Consider the following 11,907-nt stretch of genomic DNA (forward strand, 5'->3'; position numbering starts at 1 on the left):
GCAGGAGACTGACTTTCCTTGAAGTTTACGCCTCAGATACCGCCTTCACGCAAAGTGTGCGTGGCAATGTGTATAAAGAAAATTGATTGCCCAATTGAATAACAAATGGAGAAGGCTCTATGTTAAGCAAGTAAATTCACTTTGTATGGTCACTCTCTACTCTCAACTACATTTTGACTTCACCATCCTTAATGAGATTAACTTGTGAAATTCTTAGAACCTAAAGTTTGTGAAATGGTTCTGCTATCCAAAGAGTACTGGAAACATTACCTTTTAAAAAATGTTTTCTAATTTTTTCAATACCATCTATATTATCTAAACGGTTATGAGATCTAGTCATAGGCTAGAAACAGGCAAAGCATAGTCCAAAAATTAAAGAATATTTTATAGGCAGTCATGTTGGACTAGGAAGTGGATGGTATAGGACAGAACAGGGTCTCAACAGTATACAAAAGAGGACGTAGCATATTTGGAAATACAACTGAGTAGAATTCTCAGAGTCAATAAAGTGTTAAACCATGAGCAACCAGCTCAGACAAGAATAGGCAGCAAGGTCATCAGCAAGAAGGCAGGTATAAAGATGGAGTAGAGATTGAGAGAATGGCCTAACTTGAGAAAGCCAATCCCTGACACTATTAATAGTTCTCTTCTACACTTGTAGACAGGAACCTAGCATAACTGTCTCCTGAGAAGCTTCATCCTGCAGTGGATGGAAACATATGAAAAAACCCACAGTTAAATATCAGGTGGAGCTCGGGGAGTCTTGTGGAAGAGTTAGGGATAGAAGTGAGCCAGTTGGAGGGGTCAAGGGACACCACATGAAGACCTACAGAGTCAACTAAGCTGGGCCCATGGGGGCTCACAGAGACTGAACCACCAACCAGAGAGCATGCAGGGGCTGGACCTAGGCTCCCTACACATATGTAGCAGATGTGCAGCTTTGTCTTCATGTGGGTCATCTAAGAATTGGAGTGGGGGCTATTTCTGACTCTGTGGCCTGTCACTGGATCCCCTTCCCCTACCTAGACTGCCTGGTTGAGCTTCAGTGGGAGAGGACATGCTTAGTCCTGTTGAAACAAGATGCCCCAGCGTAGAGTGGTATCCAAGGGTGGTTTCCCCTTCTCTGAGAAGGGGAGGAGAAAATGGGGGAAGTGACTTATAAGGGCAGAACTGGGAAGAGAAGAGAGGGGGCTGTGATAGGGCTGTAAAGTGAATGAAAAAATAAATCATTGGGAAAAAAAGAAGCTGTTCCCAAAAGCTGTTCAGTATTGGGAAGTCCCCAGTTCTCCTAAGGCCTGGGACCTTGAATATAGTTTCTACCAGTGATTAAATGGAGTTTGAAAACAAAATGGTAGTACTTAGAATAAGTTTCTTTTGCTTGTTCCCAACACTCCAACCATAAAATTATTTTCATTGCTACTTCATAACTGTAATTTTGCCACTGTTGTGAACTGTAATGTAAACATCTGTTTTCCAATAGTCTTAGGCGACCCCTGTGAAAGGGTTGTTCAATCCTCAAGGGTTGAGACCCACAGGTTAAGAAACACTGTGTTAAAGGCTGCCTTGTCCATCTCCTGGGAATTGGAGTTCTAACAGATATTTTGAGAGTAATGACAATAAAGCTACAGTGGCTCCTGTTATAGCTACACACACACACACACACACACACACACACACACACACACACACACTAGAAAGTAAAAAAAAAAATCATAGAAGCCAAACTCTTATGGTGAAGATCTCTTAAAATAAATAAATGATGTAGCACAGCTACATGAGTACATTTGGGTTTGACCTTCTTTACACATCAGTCATGGTAAGAAACATTTAAGAATCATCTAACCATCCAGAAAGCCTGGTACCTAAGGATCAGTGAAAAAAACTTCTGGTTGCATCGTTTTTAGGCTCTTAGCATGTCCCTCACCTAGATGGTGGTATAGAAACCAGGGCGAGCCACTACAGTGCTGGGTGTGTGCGTGGAGAGACAGATTATATAGAGAAGGTCTAGGACATAGGCATGGACCTCCTGCCCTACACCTAACACAGTTCCCTTCCCTTCTCCACTTCTAGCACTCCTCCCTGCACAAACTCAGGCTTCCTCTGAGGAGACAAGTGTGTGAGAAGAGCTGGCTCACTGACCAGACAAAGGTCGTGGTGGTGATGAAAGGCTGGAGAATCTTAGAATGTATAATGTATAACTTTTACCTAAAAGGGTGCATGGAAAACCTCTGCCACAAGCCAAAAAAGGTGGAATAGCTAGTTCCAGGAACCTGGCTAACTCAGAGCCTCAGGGCTCTGGTTCCCAATACCTGCCCCTCCTGAATGATCCACTATGAGGGTGGAACTAAGAATGAAGGTCTACTGGTTTATGAGACTCCCCACCCTGCTGACAGATAGATGAAGATTACATTCCTAGAATGAATGTGTTCCCCTCCCTAACTGAATACCTTGGGTTGGTGTAGCCCGCGCAGTCCTCTCGCCGGGAAGAAGACACGTGGACACTAGGTTCCTTCTGCAGCAACGTTTGTCTCCATCCATAGAAAAAAGGGTCGAGCCCAAAATCTGCACTGCTTATTTACACCACAGTGCAGCGTATCTGCCCACAGCGTGGCGTGTCTGCTCATGATTGGCTGTTCGCTCATTACCCTACGTAACGCCCCGGGATGGGCCGTGACATGGCGTCCTTTTCACTCCATGCACATGCGCAAACAGTTGTCCACTAGGAGTTAACAGCGGAAGTAGGTGCCATCCTGCCATGGCGAATGCCTCTCAAGATTCACGGCTCCCCACAGGTTGGGTCCCTCTGAAAGTCTCCACTGTAACCCTCTCCCTGCCCCCAACTTGTGGGTTAAATACCCCATACTTCTTGTGTTCAGGGTCGAACTCCTCTGACTGGCAAGGTCATGAGATCGACCCGGTACCGGTATCCCCAATAAACCTCATGTGATTGCAGCAATTTCGGTCTCTCGTGAGTCATTGGGTGGTCGCATCATCCCGAGACTTGAGTAAGGATCTCCCCAGTTCTGGGGGTCTTTCAGTGACCCATAGTTTCCTTCCTCAGTGTGGGCAGTGACCCTGAAAGGCGGCCAAGTCAGTTTCTTCCCCATCCGAGCCCCTGGCAGGAGACCCAGAGCTAGTGTTCTGAACTGGAAATGAAAGAAGGGTTGAAAAGAAAAAGAAAAAGAAAAAAAAAATCCCTCTCTGCATCTGTACAAGTGACACCTGCTGGTTTCCTCAGAGAGGTCAGGCAGTGAGGGCAAGTCCACAAAGGTGAGGGGTGGGGCCCAGTCTTCCACAGGTTTGCAATGTGGCCTACTGCCTGCCCAATACAAGTCTAAAGTTTCTATTCAAAGGTTTTTTGTTTGGTTTTGTTTTTTTAATTTTATGTTTTGGGGTGTTTTCCCTGCATGTATATTTGGGCACCATGTACATATCTGGTGCAGTGCCCATGGAGGCTTCTGAACCAGCATCAGATCTCCTGTGACTGGAGTTGTAGACAGAGCCACCATGTGGGTGCTGGGAATCAAATCCAGGTTCTTTGGAAAGAGCAACAAGTGCTTATGGACACTGAACCCATCTCTCTAGTCCCTCAAATATATCTTTTGGATGGCCAGGAACTGGAAGCTGGCTAGCTCAGAGACCTACTGTAGAACTAAACAAGACTGACCAGCCCCTCCCACCAAAAGCCAATGAAATGATTCTTAATGATATTTTACTAGACCCAGCTTGGTGTCTAGTTCAATAATTGTCATCAAATGAGATTCCTCCAGCAGCTGATGGGAGCAGATGCAGAGACCCCAAACCCAAACATTATGCAGTGTTCAAGGAGCCACACAGAAGAGAAGGAAGGATTGTAGGAGCCAGAGGGGTCAAGGACCAGGAGAACACAGGCCACAGAATCAACTAAACAAAGCTCATAGGTGCTCACAGAGACTTAAGTAACAATCATGGAGCCTGTGTGGATCTGTGCTAGGTCCTCTGCATACATGCTGTGATTGGTTTAGCTTGGGGTGTTTGTGGGGCTTCAAATAGTGGAAGTGTGGGTATCTCTGACTCTTTTGTTTGCTTTTAGGTCCCTTTCCCCTCTCTGATGGTTTGTATATGCTTGGCCCAGGAGTGGCACTATCAGAAGATGTGGCCCTACTGGAGTAGGTGTGGCCTTGTTGGAATGGGTGTGTCACTGTGGGCGTGGGCTTTAAGATCCTGCTCCTAGCTGCCTGGAAATCCGGTATTCTACTATCAGCCTTCAGATGAAGATGTAGAACTCTCAGCTCCTCCTGCACCATGCCTGTCAAATGCTGCCATGCACCCACCTTGATGATAATAGACTGGACCTCTGAACCTGTAAGCCAGCCCCAGTTAAATGTTGTCCTCTATAAGACTTGCCATGGTCATGGTGTCTGTTCATAGCACTAATACCCTAACTAAGACACCCTCTTCCTAGGTTGTCTTGTGGAGTCTTGATATAAGGGTTTGTGCTTAGTCTTATTGCACCTTTTTTTTTTTTTTTTTTTTTTTTTTTTTTTTGGTTTTTCGAGACAGGGTTTCTCTGTGTAGCCCTGGCTGTCCTGGAACTCACTCTGAAGACCAGGCTGGCCTCAAACTCAGAAATCCGCCTGCCTCTGCCTCCCAAGTGTTGGGATTAAAGGCGAGCACCACCACTGCCAGCTTATTGCACCTTTTTATGCTGTGTTTGCTTGATATCACTGCAAGGTCTACTCTTTTCTGATGGGAAACGGAGGAACAGTGGGTCTCAGGGAGAGGGGAGGTGTGTATGTTGGGGGACTGGGAGTATGGAGGAAAGGTAGGCTATGGTCAGGATGTATGAGAACAAATAAAAAGAAAAAAGTTATGAGTTAAGAGGGAGGGAGGGAGGGACCTTTAATAAGGATAGGGTGGGAGGAGAGAAGAGAAAGGGAGAGGAGAGCTAACTGGGAATAGCCTGAGCTTTTGAAACCTCAAATCCCACTCACAGTGACACCTCCTCTAAAAAGGCTGCACCCCCTAATCCTTCCCAAATAGTTCCATACCAACTGAGGACCAGTTATTCAAATATAGGAGCCTGTGGGAGCCAGTCTCCTTCAAACCACCACATTCACCTTATTTACTTCAGGTCACAAGGCTTGCATGGTAACTGCTTTCACACAATGTGGAGGAGCCATCTTTATTGGCCCACAATCTCATCTGCTGCGCATCAACTTTCATGTATATTCACAAAGACCTTTGACACATATCTATAAAAAATTAATAATTTATTAATAAGTGATAACAGATCATTCTGTGGTTTCAACTACTTCTCTCTCTTCCTCTTCAGGGTTCTTTATTACCAATAAGCTTTCTTTCTTGATCTCCCTAGAAGAACAATGCAAAGGCTTTCAAACTTTGAAATGAACAACTTGCCCTTAGCTCCTCGTTGAGCTAGATATTTACCATGAGTCATCCAGAGTATTACACTTTTCGGAAGATGTCTTGGCTCCTAAATTACACCTACTTTTCTTGTCACGTTTGAATATATTTCTAAACCGCAGTGGCTTCCTTGTCCAGGCAGGTTTTCCCTAGGAAACAGAGAGAGAGACATTAATTTGGCTTACCCTGCTATCTCCTCCACAGCACCCAGTATCAAACTTACCTGGTTCTTTCTTTCCTTGTAGTATGTCTTACCCCTTGGAAGAAAATACATACAGAAGTCAGTTAGTGATTGAGTCATTTTCTTGTGTGTCTCTCCTGGGAGACATCTTGGCTCTTCCCATAACAAAAATCACCCCAGCCCTGGGACTTGAGAACAATCCCACGCATGCCTGGCTTCTAGGAGCTTTTGTTCTGAGGCCCCACAAGGCCTCTGGGGAGCTCTTTGTCTATGGGTTGTCCTGGGGCATAGCCACAGTGCCAGCATGACTAGAGCCCCACTTACCCCTTTGGACAAGCTTATCTCTTTGAAGAAACCACCCTGGGCAGAAGCATTTTGCTCTCCAGAGCCTTTCCCATTGGTGCCTTTAGACCATCTCCCACATACAGATTTTCTGAGGTGAGGGAAGGGTGCTCCTGTTTGCCTAGCACCAAGTGTAATGCCACAGCTCATAAACTCAGAATTTCGGCCTGCAGACTGCCTCTGACGAGTGAGCCGTGAGAACAGTTTAAAGGACATGGCTGGTTGGGTGTGATGGAGTATACCTAGTGAGGACAGTTTAGAGGACATGGCTGGTTGGGTGTGATGGAGTATACCTAGTGAGGACAGTTTAGAGGACGTGGCTGGTTGGGTGTGATGGATTAGACGTGGCTGGTTGGGTGTGATGGATTATACCTAGTGAGGACAGTTTAGAGGACATGGCTGATTGGGTATGATGGATTATACCCAATTCCAGTACTTGGGAAGTGGAAACAAGAGTTTTGAGGCCAGCCTTGGCTACATGGGAGTTTCAGTACAGTCTGAGCTAAGTGTGAAACTGTGTCTCAAAAAAAAATGTGGTTGCAGCTGTACCTGAAATAAAAATGTTATTACTGGCTGAAGAAAAAAAAAGAGGCAGTAGCATGAGCAGCACAAACATACACTGGCCATCCTTTCTGATTCCAAGAGAATTAGAAAACTCGGGTTGCACTTTCCAGATGTAGATGCTGTACAGATTTATAATGAACATCAGCAGTGGCTGAACACAGTGGAATGAAAGGACGAGGGCCCCACCAGGGAGAATGGTCCTCTTTCTGACAAGCCCTAGAAAGTAGCCACAGAGCCAGACATTTCCTTCAGTCTTCATTTCATTAGAAGAGAGGTACCTATTTTCCATAGTCTTTCCTGGCTATAGTTCTATGAGGTTGGTGTCAGTAAAAGAACGGACGGAATCAAACAGTGACCAAGGGATGAGAAGATAATTCTCTTCCCTGTACGGGCAGGGCTTGTGTCCTACCAACCCACAGTCCTGCACTCAACACTGTGGACTCCTCTGCTTCTCCCACATAGACTGCAAGATGGAGCCTCTGACTGCAGCAGATGACACTGGCAAAAACTGGTATAGCCCAAACCTATGGTTCTCCACCCTTTTTGAAGGCCTGCACTAGCAGAGGCACCCATGCTGGTACCAGCTGCCTCGCTGGGTGCCAAGTAAAACAACGGACAGGATGATAGTCCTTCTGGAAGTTGTCTCCCAATCAGATGAGTGAATTGACTTAGGTGAGTTCCAAAATTTTTGCTAACTCTTAGCTTCTCCTTGAAAGATTTTCTCATATTTACCATATGGACTTTTCTTCTACCTTTTTTGTTCTGTGGGAACAAACCTGTTTTGGAAGAAAACAAAATTCTGATTAACAAAATGACCGCCGTCTCTAAATCCACTCGTTTCTTCACTTATCTGAGGTCTTACCTGCTCTGTGAGCATGGGAGTTCCACTGAGCTAGTCTTCCTCTCTTCGCAATACCTAGCTTAAGGTTTCACTTTACTAATACATTGTACTGACTGTTTCAGATAAAGTTCAGAAAACAAAATTTTGTGTGTGTCTCTCCTGGGAGACATCTTGGCTCTTCCCATAACAAAAACCACTCCAGCCCTGGGACTTGAGAACAATCCCATGCATGCCTGGCTTCTAGGAACTTTTGTTCTGAGGCCCCACAAGGCCTCTGGGGAGCTCTTTGTCTATGGGTTGTCCTGGGGCATAGCCACAGTGCCAGCTGACTAGAGCCCCACTTACCCCTTTGTTCAAGCTAATAAAAAAAATTTCTGTTAAAAGTAAAAAATAAGAAATATTTTTAACTCTATCAAAGTGTATACTAGGAGCCTGAACCATGGTGCTGTTGAGAGACCAAGAACAAGGGCGGGAGGCCTCTATGACATCTAAAGGTCACCCCGTCAAGACAGTCTCAACATGCAAAAAGAGAAACAAGTGGGAACATGTGGGAAGAAAGGGAAAAAATTAGTACTATTTGTATTAGAGACAAACAAAAAGCCGAAGAGGTCAAGAAAATCGTATTGGAAGCAATAAAGTGTTGGCAGGGTGGCAAATCACAAAATGAGATCCACAAACAAACCCCAATGCCTTTCATACATCCTCCACACCAGAAACTGTAAGCACAACACCGATGAAGATAAAGAAAGGAGGCAAGAGTAAACTTAATTAAAGAGGTGAAAGTTCTATGTGATAAAAGCTTAACAACTCTTCTAGAAGAAATGTCAGGCCAGTTTTGACCACAGTTTCAAGACACAGAAGACCAGCAGCAGAGAGTTGGTTGGCCCAGCAAGTAAAAATGCCTGTAACTAACACTGCTTGAGTAAGTTCTATCACTGGTATTCAACATGGTGGAAAGTCAAGAACTAACTCCCTCTGATCTCCACATGTGTGCCCCACTACATAATAAATAAAATTTTTGTTTTGAGACAGGGTCTTACTATGTAGCCCTGGCTGGTCTAGAACTCCTTATTATAGGTTAGAATGGCCTTGAACTCAGATCTGCTTGTCTCTGTTTCCCAACGAATACTTTTTTCTTATTTATTTAAAAGGCTGAAGCTGGAGAGCTGGATCAGTAGTTAACAGCACAAGCTGATCTTCCAGAGGATCTAGGTTTAATTTCCAGCAGCTAACATGGCAGCTTACACCTGCCTGTAACTCTAGTCCCAGGGCCCCATCCCCCCTTGGGGTCTCTGCAGGAAGCACATGCACATGCTGCACAGATGTCCTTGCAGAAGCAGCTGGAGAGATGGCTCAGCGGTTAAGACTGCTTCCAGATCTTCCAGAGGATGGCAGTTGGGTTCCCAGCACTCACAACTGCATGTAACTCCAGCTCCAGGGAATCCAATATTCTCTTTTGGCCTCCATGGGCACCCACACACACACGGAGCAGACACAGGGATACATACAGACAAATAAAAATAAACCTTTAAAACAAGGAGGAGAGAAAGGCAAGGACTTATAGGTGCTTGCTTTCTTGCACAAGGCCATATTTGGTGGTGTGTTCCTGTTTCTGGAACAGGAAATGAAGCAGGATTAATGGAAAAGAACATACAGGAGGTATTTTAGATTAATGAAAAAGAATGATTCAATAAAAATTATTATGAAATAGGTTAGAGAGATGGGTCAGCTTCTAACATCCTCTCAGACAACTCACAGTAGCCTGTAATTCCAGCTCCAGGGCATTTGACACCCTCTGGCCTCTGCGGGTACCCACACTCAGGGCAAAATTATACATTAACTTAGGAAGAAAAGGATTCCCTGCCCTCAACCCTACTAAAAAACAGATAAATGAAACAAATTTTAGAAGGATTAAAAAATAGAAATAACTGTTGGGTATGATGGGTCATATGAGACTATCACTAGGGAGACAGACACAAGAGGACGAGGAATTGAAGACTAGCTGGGTTAAGAAGAGAAGTTTTGACTAACCTGGGCTATGTAAGAACTTGCCTCAAAGAAACAAGAAAGGGAAATCAAGAGAAATAGGTACAAATGAAAAGGTGTTAGGAATGTGCTAAAAAGCTGAAAGTGCTTGAGGTGGCAAAGCCTCTTCCCCAGAGCAGAACTCGGTAGGAGGAGGCACCACCGCCAGATGAGAGACACTTCCTTTTCCACTGGGCTGTTTTCCTACAAAATAGTAATGCCTTGGGTGGTCTGCAAAGTTTCCATGTGCTCTCCAACTCCCAAGACTTCCTGTTTGTCTTTAAGGAGGCGAAATTGACCAGGGTGTGAAGGGTGGGCCACAGGCTTCAGGGTAAGGGGGATCACAGCTCTGCTCTTGGTCTAGCCTGTGGCCTTAAGTTGCTCTTCCATCCTGGAAGAGGATGGATCTATGATCTTCCTTAAAAAGGTTTGTGATTAGGTCAGACAATAATGGAGGACTCTGACCTGTGCTCAGCTGGCATAAGCACCAACTCTCTGAAGGATGCTGAAGGCAGCACTGACACACACCAAAGGCTCTGCCTGTGAAGTCAGGACTAGACAGATCTTTCCCACACATCTTTTTAAAACGACTTCTGCTTTACTTTATCTATCATCCTTTCTTTAAGGTGAGAATAGTAAGCTTTCATTGCTTGGCCACAAAACATGTGGTTGTTATCATTTATTTGGTTTTCACCACGGACTAAACTACTAAAGGGTGACATACATCTCCAAAATCTTACTAAGTCTAGGAACGTAGCACTTGCTCAGCATGCACAGGGTGTAGATGAATCCCAGACTTCAGTCCCTGGGCACAGTCACTGCAGCATTTGTCTGTCCATTGCTTTTCTCTGTCACTGTTTTCTAGAATCTCTGTGTGTGTTTGTTTAGATAACTGCATGCATTCCTAGCCTGAAGTCACTAAGCTGCTGAGGATATCTGTGAACTCCTGGTTACCATGCCTCTGTTTCCCTGGACTGCAGCAGTGGCCAGACTTCTTGCTCTGATGCTAGTCTACATAGTGGAACTGATGGGATATTTCAGTTCTCTTCTTTGAACACCACTGCTATCTACTACAGGCAAAACTCTGGGCATGCTTCCTCTTCTCACAGAGCCTATCATCTAAATTGGCAGAATAAACAATGAAAATGTCAATAAATGCAAGCACAAGGATGAACTGTACACACAATGAAAGAGCAACATAAAAATGTGCAGAAATCTCCCAGAAGGTCACAGCCACCAGAAGATGTGGACGGTGCTGTCTGTGCACTGGCCAGCGGGCATCCTCCCAGGGGTTTGTAAACTGACCCATGCTGATCTCTGCTTTCCAAGCTTAAAATTGAGCCTGTCCTCACCAAGAGAGAACTCATTCATTGCTCCAGAGTGTCTCACGTCAACCTCCCCTCTGACACCAAATCAGAACATTACATAAGGCCCTGACACCGAGGAGGCATGCTTCACAGACAGGATACCTGTGAACACATGGGGACACCACCTTACATAAGACCCTGACACCGAGGAGGCATGCTTCACAGACAGGATACCTGTGAACACACGGGGACATCACTTGTAGACAGAGAGGGTAAGTGGCTCTGGTTTCCAGTTGCCAGGTTCTAAATCTGCTACGCAGACAGGGTACATTCTGGATACAAGGATGAACTTTGTCCTTACCTCAACGAGACAGAAAATGATAATCAAAACTATCACTACGATGGCCACAGATATTGCCAAGATGACTTTGTTGTTGTAGTTGAACCCTGAGACTTCGTCTTCAAGCTGAAATATATAAGATAAATGACCATTTCTGTTGTTGTTAAATAATAATAAATTAAAAAGAATGAAAGAAGGCTAATTGTTCAAAATCCATTCTTGCTTGAGCTGTGCATGGTAATTGATACCTTTATATAATCTAGCACATAGACAAATGAGGCCAGAGAATTGCCATGAGTTCAAGTACAACCCTTGACACCAATACTAGGCAAGTTCTGGGCAATCCTGGATTATACAGTAAGACTCTGGATCAATGAAACTAAAAGTTGGACTTGGTGTAGATGGAACACACTTCTAATCCCAGCACTGTGGAGGCAGAAGCAGGTGGGTGCCTGTAAGTTGAAGGCTAACCTTGTCTACTTAGCAAGTTCTAGGCTAGCCATAAATACAGTGAGACCCAATCTCAAAACAAAAAAACAAAACAAAATAAAAAAAACCCCAAAACTCCCCAAACAACCAGTAAACACAAGCAAAACTAAGAGTAGAGTACATAGCTTAGTGGTCAAGCCCTTGTATACCATGTGTACAATATCCTGAGTTTAATGCCAAGCACCTTAATATGAAATGACAAGATATCACAATTGGATGTGCTACTTTTCTAATGCAGTTAATACTTTGTGGTTTTGGTTGGCTTCTGGCAGTAAATCTAAAAGCACAGTGGAAACCATTGTCTTGGCTGGGCTAGCATTGTGTGGCCAGCAGAAGACCTGGACTGGGAGCCCCTAGTCATTTCTGCTGAACTGACTGAGGAGACTGGGGCCCCATGTCCCAGCGCTGTCCT

At 44.7% G+C, this 11,907-nt stretch overlaps 1 protein-coding gene across 1 annotated transcript in view; it reads right to left on the reverse strand.

The window, feature by feature from the left end:
- Positions 1–5,235: 5,235 nt before the first annotated feature.
- LOC116078748 (leucine-rich repeat-containing protein 37A3-like) overlaps positions 5,236–11,907 on the reverse strand; it is a gene marked incomplete at its 5' end in the record, with an annotated part of 78,807 nt that continues 72,135 nt past the window's right edge. Inside the window, 5 exons of the mRNA XM_031354077.1 lie at positions 5,236–5,352; positions 5,431–5,555; positions 5,630–5,663; positions 7,226–7,269; positions 11,028–11,132. Of these exons, the coding sequence (XP_031209937.1) occupies positions 5,274–5,352; positions 5,431–5,555; positions 5,630–5,663; positions 7,226–7,269; positions 11,028–11,132 (387 nt within the window). The remainder of the gene's footprint in view (positions 5,353–5,430; positions 5,556–5,629; positions 5,664–7,225; positions 7,270–11,027; positions 11,133–11,907) is intronic.

This window comes from Mastomys coucha, unplaced genomic scaffold (assembly GCF_008632895.1).
Source record: "Mastomys coucha isolate ucsf_1 unplaced genomic scaffold, UCSF_Mcou_1 pScaffold5, whole genome shotgun sequence".
NCBI classification, from domain to species: domain Eukaryota; kingdom Metazoa; phylum Chordata; class Mammalia; order Rodentia; family Muridae; genus Mastomys; species Mastomys coucha.